This window comes from Thamnophis sirtalis, unplaced genomic scaffold (genome assembly GCF_051295495.1).
Source record: "Thamnophis sirtalis isolate CommonGarterSnake01/CBP01778 unplaced genomic scaffold, rThaSir2_p1.2 scaffold_8, whole genome shotgun sequence".
NCBI classification, from domain to species: domain Eukaryota; kingdom Metazoa; phylum Chordata; class Lepidosauria; order Squamata; family Natricidae; genus Thamnophis; species Thamnophis sirtalis.
In genome coordinates this window covers 38,248,744-38,262,482 of record NW_028261388.1, presented here as the reverse complement: position 1 = coordinate 38,262,482, position 13,739 = coordinate 38,248,744, and the positions used below count along the sequence as shown (strand labels likewise).

General features: G+C 36.9%; 1 protein-coding gene across 1 annotated transcript in view; it reads right to left on the bottom strand.

Annotated features, from left to right (window-relative positions):
- Positions 1-594: 594 nt before the first annotated feature.
- EPHA6 (EPH receptor A6) overlaps positions 595-13,739 on the bottom strand; it is a 415,820-nt gene continuing 402,675 nt past the window's right edge. Inside the window, exons 15-18 of the mRNA XM_087721464.1 lie at positions 7,744-7,893; positions 3,869-4,062; positions 2,614-2,763; positions 595-2,191 (exon numbers count right to left, since the gene is read on the bottom strand). Of these exons, the coding sequence (XP_087577590.1) occupies positions 2,077-2,191; positions 2,614-2,763; positions 3,869-4,062; positions 7,744-7,893 (609 nt within the window). The 3' untranslated portion in view covers positions 595-2,076. The remainder of the gene's footprint in view (positions 2,192-2,613; positions 2,764-3,868; positions 4,063-7,743; positions 7,894-13,739) is intronic.

The window sequence follows — 13,739 nt, the reverse complement described above, 5'->3', positions numbered from 1 at the left end:
TACATTTTAGGGGCTAAAGTTTAAGAAATGCCCTAGTCTAATTTACAAATAGACTATATGTGAAAAACAAAGAAATTTTTTTTGCATGGGAAGCCAAGTAGAAGTGTTTACTGAAATTAGACAAAAAGACTAGTCAAGATCATTTTCCTATTTCTTTTCTCTAATGCAAGATACCCTTTTAAGCATTTCTATTTTTGAATGGAACCAAGAACCAATTTAGTATAGTGGTTAGGAGCACCAGGAGATAGTGAGTTCCAGTTCTCCCTTGGGCACAAAGTGGCAAGGTGACCTTGAGCCAGTCACACTCTGTCAACCCTAGAAAAAAGGAGATGGCAAAGCCCTTCTAAAATTGCCAAGAAAACTGCAAGAACATATGTAGATGCCAGAAGTAAGACTGACTCAAAGGCATATGCCCCCAAACCCACTCTGAATTAGTTCCTTTATATGGCTAGGCCATCTTAAGTCTTCCTTGTATAGGCTAGTCATATCCATTTTTCAATTATAAATGAGAAGTTCTCTAAATGTTTTTACACTATTACTTATATGCAATTTGTGTGAGGCTTTTTAGAGCACGCAGATGTACTCATTTTCCCCCCCCCCATTGGAACAGAACTTATTCCATGCAAAGATGAATGATGTAGTCAAATTAGATCTACATACTTTTTGTAAGAGATACAGATAACAGCATTTTATTTCAGAAATAGGCCATGGCTACTAAAGTTTATAGCTCAAACATCTGGCTTATGAAAGGTATCTGTTGAAGTGGCTATTTATGAGCACCAATTCCTATATGGCCTCATTTACTACTCAAATATATAGCATCCTTGATGCTATTTCTTTTTTTATTTTGAAGCAGTTCTTTTCCCCATTGGCCACAAGGGCAGGATGATGTTTCCTGAAAGTAACGTAGTAATTAGAATGTTCTTCCATTTGTATTCATTGGAAAACTTGAAAACATTTCCATGATTGAAAAGTATAAGAATTAAACTGATATTTTTCATGACCAAAAATGACCATGTCATTTTTCTGGGTTAAAAAAAAGTCTAACCTAGAGAAGTTAAATATGTCACAATGAATGGCTTAAAGACATTTTTTGTTATGTGTAAATAGCAATTTCTTATGTTTTCTCATGTTAAATATATATTTAGAAAGTTACATAACTGCATTGTGTAAAATCACTGGTACCTATCATGGATTTTATTTTGCTTAAAACGTATTTTGGGACTTTGCTCAGTGTTGTGGAAGCATATAGAAACTGAGACATGAATAATAATGAAACTAGCCAATGGCTAGATTTGTTTGTAGTCTATGTACTCTAAACTTTCTAAGATAGAGAAATCTGGTGTTCAAACATACATTTAAACACTTGGCATCATTAAAAACGTGATGATGATCTTTGCCAATAATTCACTTTATGTGTTTATACACAAATTCTGTAAACATCTGTTTACATAAAATTTCACTATAAATTTTTAATTGTTCATTTTGGCCAATAATGTTTATGCTTTCATTCCAGTTGTCATAAACTAAATGTAATAATTACAAAATAAATGTAGTAATAAAACCCTACATTTGGGATTTGATCAGCAATAAAATAAATACATGTGTCAAGTTCTTTTCTTGATTGCACATTTTATATTGGAAGCTAAAATGTCACAAAACATGAAAATAAATGTCTATCATCATTATTGTTGTTAGTATTATTATTTAGTAATTTACCATCAAATTCTAATTACAACAAGAAGGTAGCAATTCCAAGCCAAGAAAGCCTTCACTTCAAAAAAGTAGATGAAAGTTTTCTGAATACTTTACTGTTATATAAAGTTATACATCCATGCCAAGCTATTCAACATCATATAGCAACAGTCTTTTATTAGGGGCCAGGATGTTACCATCAGTTCATTGAGGATGGAACTATGTAATTAAGTAAAAATTCCAAGCTGGAAGAATTAACATAAATATTTGTGTTTATAGTATGAAGAAGTTTCAGTTTTTGAAGCTGGGAAGAAAGGAGCGGTGAGAGTATTTTCCATTTTAGAAATGCTGAGGCACAAAACACAGTTGCTTCTAGAATTTTCATACATGAAATCCTTTGTCCTGTATGTGCATCATGTGTAATCGTAAAGTCTGTAAACTGCTCACTATTCGTCTCTGATGTCCAATAAGAACAACTCCAATTCTTCTAATGTCACTGCAAGATAAAGGTAATGTTGGGAAATATTGGGTGAAGTACAGAAAATACAAAAACAAATTGTTCCAAGATGTTTTTAAACCTGAAATATTCACTATATTAAACCTGAAATATTGAATATAATTCAAATATAATTTATTTTGTTCTTCAGCCTGAAAACTATTAGAAAATGGATACTGGATATTATACATGTTGACTAATTGGATTTGAAATATAGTGAAAATTTGCATTTTTAACTCTGGTAAGACTGAAATGCAAATTTTTATTACATTTCAAATCCAGTTGCTATTTTTTATGGGGAATAAATATTTGTTGATTTAACCTATGCCTGCCATTTTGTGATGTATTTTTGCACTTTCTAAAATCCCAAACTTACCCACTGTCCAATAAAACTTACAGATCCTAATAAATAATGTACTTACTCAATACTCATTCTTGAAACAAGATCCATAGATGTGTACCCTGCTGCCATGAAATTAACTTTGTATTGGCCCATTTTTATTGAGTCCAGCCAATCACTGACTGATACAAAGAAGGGATATTCTGGAATTTCACCAGGTGAATCTGGCATTCTGTGAAACGAAGAATATATTATTGATTTAGTTTTATGATACCTTTTTAGTACATTAGGCTGACAATTAAACATTACATAAGCTATGAAATCATTATATCTTTTCCTCTGGAGGTTCTCAGTCATCCAGCTCATACTGTAGTTATCTCAAATAAGGTTTTTCAAAGGCAACTGGACTTTTTTTCCCCTTGAGGAAAAAGTAGAAAATAAAACAAAATTCCTGTCAGAACCTATCCTTCCATCCACCACCACCCAGTCACAACGATCAGTGCCTATCCTTCCATCCCCTTCCCCCCCCCATCAGATCTGAAGAAGCTTCTTGGATGAGAAGTGAAATGTTTTCTTCTTCTTTAAGGAAAACAAACACAGTCCAGTTATCTTTTGAAAAAGCACCTTTGAGATTTTTTCCTGTAAGAATATTTCTTGTAATTAGAGAATATCTCTGGCCTTAGGGTGTAAATATTCCATATTATCATTCATTAAAATAATTATTAGGATTGTGTTTATTTCAGGTTTTCACAGTCTAGTTTCAATCTTCTCTGAATCACAAGAGCCAACTATTTGGATAAGGGGATTTTGGATTAGGTGCCCAGTTAGGGGTTTTGATGGTCACACATTATGCTGCGCTTGAAAGAGGTTCTTCCTGAAGCTGAAGAAGATAAGACTTCAACATATGGCTGCTACATGTTTGGCCTTGACTGAAAATAATGAAGGATTATACTGTATCATGCAGATATAACCCTCTAGGATAGTTAGTAAGGGATCTTTGAACCAATATTAATGTGTATATAAATGCATTCAAGCTTTTGTGACTTAATTAATTTACACACACACATATACACACACACACAGATCCAGTATAAGTAATTTCCTTATGAAGTTTTCCATAGACTTTGAATGAATGTGAGAAGTTACAGGAACTACCAACCGCTAGAGATATGATACATGGTACTGACATGATAGAGAAAACAAAAAGGAATGATGATGAAAAAAATCTCTAGTTTAATGCAGAAACAAAATCATTATATATTAAGTAATTAACATGGCAATTTGAAGGGTGACAGTCATGCATGCACATACAAAAAGCATACTGAAATGGTTCTTACATTAGCACATCCTCCACTAAAGTATGAAGAGAGCTGGGGTTTCGTATCAATTTGTCTAAGAAGCTGACAATGTCTGTGAACTTTGGCCGATGGCTTCTTTCCTTTTGCCAGCAATGAAGCATTAGTTGATGGAGGGCAGCTGGGCAGCCCATGGGAGCTGGAAGTCTATATCCTTCTTCAATGGACAAAATGACCTATGTAGAAAGTGGGAGAGGAGATTTATTTATTCAATTATTTATCAAAATTGTATCCTGCCCATCTCGCCAAAGGTAGCATAGGGACATTGAATGAAATGCACTATAAAACATTAAAGCAATAAATAAAGATCTTAATTTAAAATTCAGTTCAAATAAAACCAAGCAGGATAAAGAAGGAGGGAGCAAAGAGTATCCAGGGAGGAGGTGGGGTGTTTTCTACCCCATTATTTACCTCCAAAGTGCCATCCCCATTGGGGCCACAGACTAGCACAGGGGTGTCAAACTTAATTTCACTGAGGCCCACATCAGGATTGACCTTGGGGGGGCTGAGTTAGCGTGGCTAGGGTGAGGGTAGTCACCTCAATATCACTCCTGTTGGGGGCACCTATGGTGGTCCAGGCAGGGCTGGGGGGATCCAATGTCTCCAGCAAAGGCGAGACCAGGGAGAGTGCCAAACCATTGTCCTCCAAAGCAGCCTTGCTGTCCCTCTCAGGCCACACAGAGGACCCCTGGAAGGTGGCACAGACTGTCCAGAGCCCTAGGCAGTGGAAGACAAGTGCTCAGCCCAGCCCTCGAGCTCCCAGGGCACTGGGACCCCACAGCCCAGCCCCACTTTCTAGAGGGAGTGCCCGGCTTTGCTTATCTCCTCCTCATGGCTTCTGCTGCTGTGCTTGCTCTCCTTGGCTAGGTTGCTTATTTTGTGTGCGGGAGGACAAAGTGTGTGGGTCAGAGGGAGGCCCACTCCCTCTCCATGCAAGGAGACTCAGCTTTGTAACCAAAGCATCCTCAGCGATAGAATGAGAGACCACCAGGAGAGGTCAGGAGGAGGGAGCAAGGGGATAGTAAAAGGGCAGCAGGACTGCTGGTGCCAAGGGCTAAGGCAGGACTTTCCTCCCTCCCTCCCTTCCCTTCTTTTTCCTTCCCTCTTCATTCTCCTTTCTTCTTCCTTCCCCTCTTTCCTTCTTTTTCCTTTCTTGGTCACTTCCCATCTTTCATTCTTTTTGTTTCTTCTTTCCCTTTCTCCTTTCCTTCTTAGATGTTCAAATCCAAAAGGGAAAGCATTTCTCCTTTTGTTTTGTTTTGCTTTTAGTTTTGCTAGTCCTCTGCCAACAAAAATGGAACTCAAGGGGGATGCTCGCACCCCCAGCCCCATTTTTGGCCTGGATGGCCTCATGCACAGGCTCCGTTTTCACTGGCAGAGGTACTGTGGACCAGTCCTTCACTGTTTCCAGGAAGGCCCCACAGGCCAGAATGAAGCACCCAGTGGGTTGGATTCAGCCCATGGGCCTTGAATTTTACACCCCTGAGTTAGCACAACTATATCTTCAAGGTCTTTCAAAAGCAGGCCCCATGTGAGTAGATCTGACTTTGAGGAGCAAGAGGTTTCAGAGGGTGGAAGCTATAGCAATAAAGGCTCTTTTTCTAGATCCCACTAGGTGAAGTGATATTGTTTTTGTTTGTTTTGATATTTGAATTTGTTTTTTTTTCCAAATGAAAGCTAGTCAAGTATGTAAAGCCACAAGTTCTATAGAACTTCTGAATTCTATAAAGTACAATTTATTAAATGTCGTAAGCTAGATTCTTGTATCACATATCATACTAAATTATGCTTCACTGAGTAAACAACAATCTGCTAGATTCATACTAATTAAGTATAATACATTTATAGCCCACCTTTATTTTGTGCAATTCAAGATGGCATACATCATGGTCCTACTTCTAGTTTCCCCTTAACTGTAATTCTATAAAGCCATCTGGCCAAATTTCCTGCCTTACTTTTGTTAAACCAAAACAAACTACACCAGAGTTTTTGGCAAGGATTCTCAAACTTTAGGTCATCTATAGCTTAATAATGTTTTTAAACTTGATCGAGCTTGCTCAGACAAAATGAGAGAGCTGTCAAAATTCTGAAATTCTGACATTTGCTCCTCATTTGCAGTTGATACTTGTCATGCCAGAATATTGGAGAAACGTGAAGTACAGATTAACATTTAGTTATTAAAAATAAGTGGTATATTTCTTTCTTGCCCTCAATTTTATTTATGGTGTGTGAGAAACAAATTCATTTATCATTTAGGGCTACTACAATATTTGAGAACCATTTGCTTATGGCTAGGCACAAAAAGGAAACTCTGCTGGTGCATATTATATGCTATGGGTAGTCCTTGGGTTAGGACCATTCATTCAGTCACTTTTAAAGTTGTAATGGTGCTGAACTACTGGTACTTATGACAGGTCCTTGTAGTTCTAGTCATCGCAGCATCCCCACAGTCAAGTAATGTTCCCATAAACAAACTCAATTGGGAAGCCAGTAGGAAATTGAAAGTTTTAGTTGCATGGGGTTCTCGCCTATCAGTGGGAAGTAGAAGTGCTGGAACTGCAGTTGTTAATGATGCAGTCTCATGGTATTGTGTTTTACAATCCCCACATACTAAATAACCATACTAAAAGAGATTGCAGTAGAAATGGACAATGAACAAGAGTTTCACATCTATCATGAAATTTTTGCTTGGCTTCAATTATTTTTCTCCCCAGGTATTAATCTTTGATGTCAACGCTAGGAATACTAATTAATTTGCTTATAGAAATAGAATTTCAATGGTACCTGTTCCATGGCAATTTTAATTAATTTACTTGCAGTTAATAGTGATCAATGGGGAATCATTTTTTATTTTCCACTTTCTAACAGTATATTGTAATAACAATGATTCCTATGCATGTTTATTCTGAAGCCAAGTATCATGGCCCCACTGGAGCTCGAGTCTGAGAAGGAGAAGGAAAAGGAGAAGGAGGAGATCGAGCTGGGACCGTCGCAGACGCATGGTGCAGTCCCTATGGCTCAGGAGGAATGATATGACAATGAGAATGAGGCAGTTCCAGGTCCATTGGGCCTCGGAAGAGTAGGCAAGGAGGAAGAGAAGACTCAAGCTGGTCAAGGAAGGGGTGGAGGAGATGGAAAGGGCAGGCAGTGGAGTAGAGGAATGGTGGCGTTCTGGAGATGAGAAAATACCTCCCGCATTCAATCCCAGAGTGTGAAGAGTGGATGTGAAGAGCAGGATGACCCGACTACTCGGAGGAGGGGCTTTTGCCAGGAAAAAGTATTTGTTTTCGGATTGCACTCCCTTGGCTCTGACTCAGATTGTTTTGTTTTGAAGATAATCTTTGCCTTGTTTTGAGGACTGTTCTTGGCTTGCCCTAGCCCTGAAGATTCTCCTTTCAGACCTGCCTTGCCTTGGACTCTGTGTTGTTTTAAGAAGTGCTCTTGGCTTTTTAATTTGAACTGTGTGCCCTTGTTTGTGAACTGTGTTTGTTGTTTCACTGTGCCCCTTTGGAAAAACTGCCCTTTATCTTGGATCTTTGCCTTGCTCTGAGCCCTGCCCTTTCTGTCTGGCCTTTTGCTTTGAAGACTGGTTGGGTAATTTATGGGCTTTTGTTTGAGGAACTGAGGGTGGAGCCTGACCTGTCAGTGGAGGGTTAATTGTTTAACCCTTTCCATGAGAAATAAAAGACTCAGGAGGCCTGCCTAATCTTTCCCACCTGGGTCATAACATCAAGTCTTATTCAGTAGGACTTATTACTAGATGTGCTCCTGATGATTGTAGTTTTTTTTCTTTTCACTATGTAATAGAATAAATGCATTCTGAAAACAATAATCTGTAATAACTGGTTAAAACTTACATCCTGATTAGACATCTCCCAATACGGTCTTTCTCCATATGACATTACTTCCCACATGACAATTCCATAACTCCATGCATCGCTTGCAGAAGAAAATTTCCTGTAGGCTATGGCTTCAGGAGCAGTCCATCTTATTGGTATTTTCCCACCCTGAAAATATATATTGAAAAATTCTCAGTATTTAAAACTAACAAAAAATACTCCCCACTGAATAATCCTACAAACATATTAAAATAAATGCAATTCATAACTGCTGACAGAAACATAAATATTCTGTTATACAATAATTCATGTATTAATATAATATTGCTTATATAATGTATGATAATTGAAAACTAAATGCCTTTTAGTTCTTTAAGGCACTTAATATTATTAACCATATTCAGACTGAGTAGATGGCAAATTATTGTCTTCACTTCGATCATGAATTAAAGTGCCATCATTACTGTTTTCTTTGAAAGTTTATATTCAAAGTTTGATGCAGAATAACTTCTTCCGAAATAAAGTTTGTTCTTAAATACTATATATTCATCTAAAATGTATTGTGGCCCATCTGTACTTTGTAGTCATTATTTTCATAACACATTTGTCTTCTATGCACATTGGTTAAATTCAAGTCTAAACCATTTCTGCTTATAAATCATGTTTGCTAAATGAAGATTGCAAATGTTATTAACACAATATAATACACTAGCTTTCATGTAATTGGTTGTAAAATCTGCCAATGGTATATTACATTAGATAATTTGTTTAACAGTAATAGCAATAACATTTTTGTTATCTTAAATATTAATGTATTTATCAAAGAATAAGTTTTGAATCCAAATCCAGATAGCTGTCAAAATGTCCTCTGGTCTATTAAAGTTTGTAATGTAATATATTTTCTGGTCACAATTCTGTTAAGTAAATGAATGTTCCGTGATTTTCTCTTTCAATTCATTTTTAAAAATGTTTTTGAATTTATTCCATTAATGTTCACAATTCTTCCAGTGCAGCAGAACAAAAAAAGAGGCTAGTCGTATGATCTCACAAGAACATTGGCACAGTTTAAATATCTATGATAAATAGAAGAGTGCAGAGAGTAAATGGTGCAGAGAAGAGCAAGATGATTAGGAGACTGGAGACTAAAATATATGAAGAACGGTTGCAGGAACTGGGTATGTCTAGTTTAATAGAAGGAAAGACTAGGAGAGATATGATAGCAGTGTTCCAATATCTCAGGGGTTGCCACAAAGAAGAGGGAGTCAAACTATTCTCCAAGGCACCTGCGGGTAGAACAAGAAGTAATGGGTGGAATCAAGGAGAGAATCAACTTAGAACTGAGGAGAAATTTCCTGACAGTTAGAACAATTAATCAGTGGAACAGCTTGCCTCCAGAAGTTGTGAATGCCCCAACACTGGAAGTCTTTAAGAAGATGTTGGATAGCCATCTGTCTGAAATGGTATAGGGTTTCCTGCCTAGGCAGGGGGTTGGACTAGAAGACCTCCAAGGTCCCTTCCAACTCTGCTATTGTATATAATAGAAAATAGCTAAAACTGGCAAAAGAATTATTATGGGCACAAGCTAAATAAAAAGACATTCTTTACTATTATTACTGTATAGTCAGCATTGTCTGAAGTTTCTTTAGATCTAAGTTCTTTTGCCTTTTGTTTCTATGTGCCTTTTTTTCCATTCCTGAATGTTTCCCATTTCTCAAAATCTACAGTAAATTCTAATTCATATATTTCTTTATTTTTTAAATAGAAGGATTGCACCAGTATCCTTGCTTCTAAATTAATTCTGATACCATTGCCAATTAAATTTAAAAAAAAAAACTGAAATGAGATCAAGAGACTCTAAAATAGAGAAAACTAATAGTATAAAGGCATCTAATTGCTTGCAAAGTTTTAAAATCTCCATACTAACACCAACAATATAATAATCAAATAATGGAGCATTGCATGATATGCTTTTTAATAGCCTTTTGTGAAAGCTTCTGTTTGAAATTACAATGCAATACAATAGCAGAGTTGGAAGGGACCTTGGAGGTCTTCTAGAAACCCTATATCGTTTCAGACAAATGGCTATCCAACATCTTCTTAAAGACTTGCAGTGTTGGGGCATTCACAACTTCTGGAGGCAAGCTGTTCCACTGATTAATTGTTCTAACTGTCAGGAAATTTCTCCTCAGTTCTAAGTTGCTTCTCTCCTTTATTAGTTTCCACCCATTGCTTCTTGTTCTACCCTCAGGTGCCTTGGAAAATAGTTTCACTCCCTCTTCTTTGTGGCAACCCCTGAGATATTGGAACACTGCTATCATGTCTCCTCTAGTCCTCCTTTCAATTAAACTAGACATACCCCGTTCCTGCAACCGTTCTTCATATCTTTTAGTCTCCAGTCCCCTAATCATCTTTGTTGCTCTTCTCTGCACTCTTTCCAGAGTCTCCACATCTTTTCTACATCATGACGACCAAAACTGAATTCAGTATTTCAAGTGTGGCCTTACCAAGGCATTATAAAGTGGTATTAACACTTCACATGATCTTGATTCTATCCCTCTATTTATGCAGCATAGAACTGTGTTGGCTTTTTTGGCAGCTGCTGCACACTGCTGGCTCATGTTTAAATGGTTGTCCACTAGAGCTCCAAGATCCCTTTCACAGTTACTACTATTGAGCAAGGTACCATCTATACTGTACCTGTGCATTTCGTTTTTCTTGCCTAAATGTAGAACCTTACTCTTTTCACCATTGAATTTCATTTTAATAGATAGTGCCCAATGTTCAAGTTTGTCAAGATCCTTCTGTATCTTAAGCCTATCTTCTGGAGTGTTGGCTATTCCTGCCAGCTTGGTGTCATCTGCAAATTTGATGAGTTTCCCATTTATTCCCTCATCTAAATCATTGAGGAAGATATTGAAGAGTACTGGGCCTAAAACAGAGCCTTGGGGTACTCCACTGCAAACTTCCCTCCATGTAGATGCAGTTCCATTGAGGACTACACATTGATGGAACTGCATCTACATGGAGGGAAATATGCAGTGGAATACCCCAAGGCTCTGTTTTAGGCCCAGTACTCTTCAACATCTTCATCAATGATTTGGATGAGGGAATAAATTTTGAAATAAATAAAGTTTGAGACATACATTCTTCCCCATTGCCAGTTATGTTACTCCATGTGTAGTTTTCTAACCTAGTTTTGAGGGTAAGCTTAAACTAATTCAAAATCCTAACAAGCAATTTACTTTTGCTTTCTTTTTATTGCATTTCTCTAAATTGTTATCTGGTTTATTAAATACTAAATGATATTCTTGTAGCGTAAAACAACAGAAATGAAAATTACAAACATTCATTTAGAGAATTCCATAAAGATACATCTATATATGGTACAACCAAGCACTGTGGTATAGGATAATCGCCTATTATACTCATAATGGCTAAAATTTTATTTTTTGTATTTCCTAGATGATGGTTTCTTTTGTAAACCCATAAGATGAACAGGAATGGAAAATTTCATTACTCAATTACTTTTTCTAAAGTATATTTTTATGCAAAAAAACCTGATACTCTTTTTATACATACATATGCTAAGTAAAAACATGAAACGAAATAATATCTATTCATGAATAATAGAAGGATGTATTTCCTTCTGCACAGTTAAAATAATATTTATAGTGTTTGATGAAACTAGTAAAACAACTTCACCCCTTCTGTGCTTCTCTTTCTGATAATATTGCTATAAATAAAATTATATTAAATTTTGTTGTTACAGGTTCTCTATCATCAAATAAATATGCTTTTTTACTAATACAAAACTTATATATCAGGTCATCCAAAAAGGTCACTTTCCCCATAAGCTGATTATCTAAAGCAAAACATTTTTTTCTCATCTTCAACCATGTTGCAGCTGAACGTAATTTCTTAAATTTATAATGAGTTTGGGGAAATGCAAATGTTAGTTTTCTGTATAACATAGTAATAATTATACTAGAATACCTATAGCACTAGAAATCACGTTTTCATCTGCTGTTTCCTAGGTTTTTCTTGATTTTTCACCTAGAAAGATAATGAGGCTGCTGATGATTCAATTCACAATGAATTCAGGCATCACTCCAACTAGTGGTGCATTCCGGATTCCGTTTCAACTGGTGTGCATGCGTCGTACTGTTCGGCGACACCTCAGTGAGCCTCCGTGATGCTCCAGCTGCTCAGTGAACATTGCGCAGGTGCTGTACACACTGTGCAGGTGCGCGGAAGCACCGAAGACTTTAAAGACAGGTAAGGAACAAGGGCGGGAGGGTGGGCCCTCCGGAGCACCGTACTGGCACGGTACTCGGTACTCTGGGCAGGTTCTGGTACGCCTGTACTGGGGCGTACTGCCTGCAACCCACCACTGACTCCAACCCAAAATGTGATATTTGGGTTTGGGTTCACATGTACAAATTGAGCAAATTTAGAACTCAAAGTCTAGCAGTTATTTATTCAACAACTACTACAAAAGCAGACTATGTATTGTTGTGAGCAATAAACTCCATTGTTCAATTGGATCATATATGTAAATGAAAATTTTGAGATATATTTACAGGTCTTATGAGTTGGAAACTGAACATATTTCCCTAAGGATAAGTGTAGAAATAAGCCACATAAAAATGGAACACTGTGCAGCAAACTATAGGATTTTGTTTAGGAAAGAATGTAAAAGACATTATACAAATAATAACAACTTAAAGCATGGAATGGAAGGAAGAAGTTCACAAACATAAGATTAACGAGTGACATGGGGTTGGATAAAAAGCCATTCACCCTTGACGGAAGCTTTCAAGTTCTTAATATCTAAAAAAGCAATAATTCTTATAACTATTTTGTTATAATGTTGCCTATATAAAACAATTTGCTAACAACGACAGAATCTTTATTCTTTATATTATTTAAATATATGATACTGCCTCCTATTTAAGCGTTTTGGGTGTCATCTGTCCAACTTAGGAAAAGACTACAATTTATAATGCTTTGTGTCAATGTTTGCCCAATGTAGTAAGGAAAAGAAAGAGTTAATGAGATTGTATCTTTGAATCAGTGTGTGTGTACATCTGAAGATTTACCATTGTCTTTTGCTAGTTGCATATGACTTATTAACCAGAGCCTGAGCTTTGATATGGTATTCAAAGCCAAGGAAAGTGCTATTTTAGTTTTGGGAAACCAGAAGAAGAAATAAGAGTCAGTTTGGTGTAGCGATTAAAGCACTGGACTAGAAACTGGAAAACTGTGAATTTTAGTTATGCCGTTTGTATGATCATAAGTTGTCATTCCTTCCCAGCCGTAGGAAGGAAGCAACGGCAAATCTTGCTAAGACAACTGCATAGAGTTGCCTATGAGGCAGTTGCCAAAACTGACTTGAAGGGATGTGGAAAGAAAGAAAGAAAGAAAGAAAGAAAGAAAGAAAGAAAGAAAGAAAGAGGAAGGGAAACTTATAAATTATTCTCTTTTTTGCCTTATCTTCTCTTGGAGAATTTACAAATCAACAAAAACTCCCAGACTTATAATTGCTTTGAAAATTAGAAATGCAGGTTAGAATATTGTATGCAGTTCTGCTCACCATGATACAAGAGAGAGAGAGAGAGAGAGAGAGAGAGAGGGGGGGGGGAAGGAGGGAGGGAGGGAGGGAGGGAGGGGGAGAGGGAGAGGGAGAGGGAGAAAGGTTGAGACCCTGGAAAGTATGCAGAGAAGAGCAACAAAGATGATAAAAAGTCTAAATTGTATGACAAATGGTTGAGGGACCTAGTTATGACTAGCCTATCAACAAGAAGGATCAGAGGGAATGTTATAACTGTTTTCCAGTACTTGACAGGCTGTCACAAAGAAGAGACACCAGAATGTAGAACAAGAAGTGATGGGTAGAAGCTTTTTTTAAAAAATCAACCTAGAAATAAGGAGACTTTTTCTGACAGCAAGAGCAATTAATCAGTAGAATAGCTTGCCTCCTGTGGTTGTGGGTGCTCCATCGTTGGAGGTTTTCA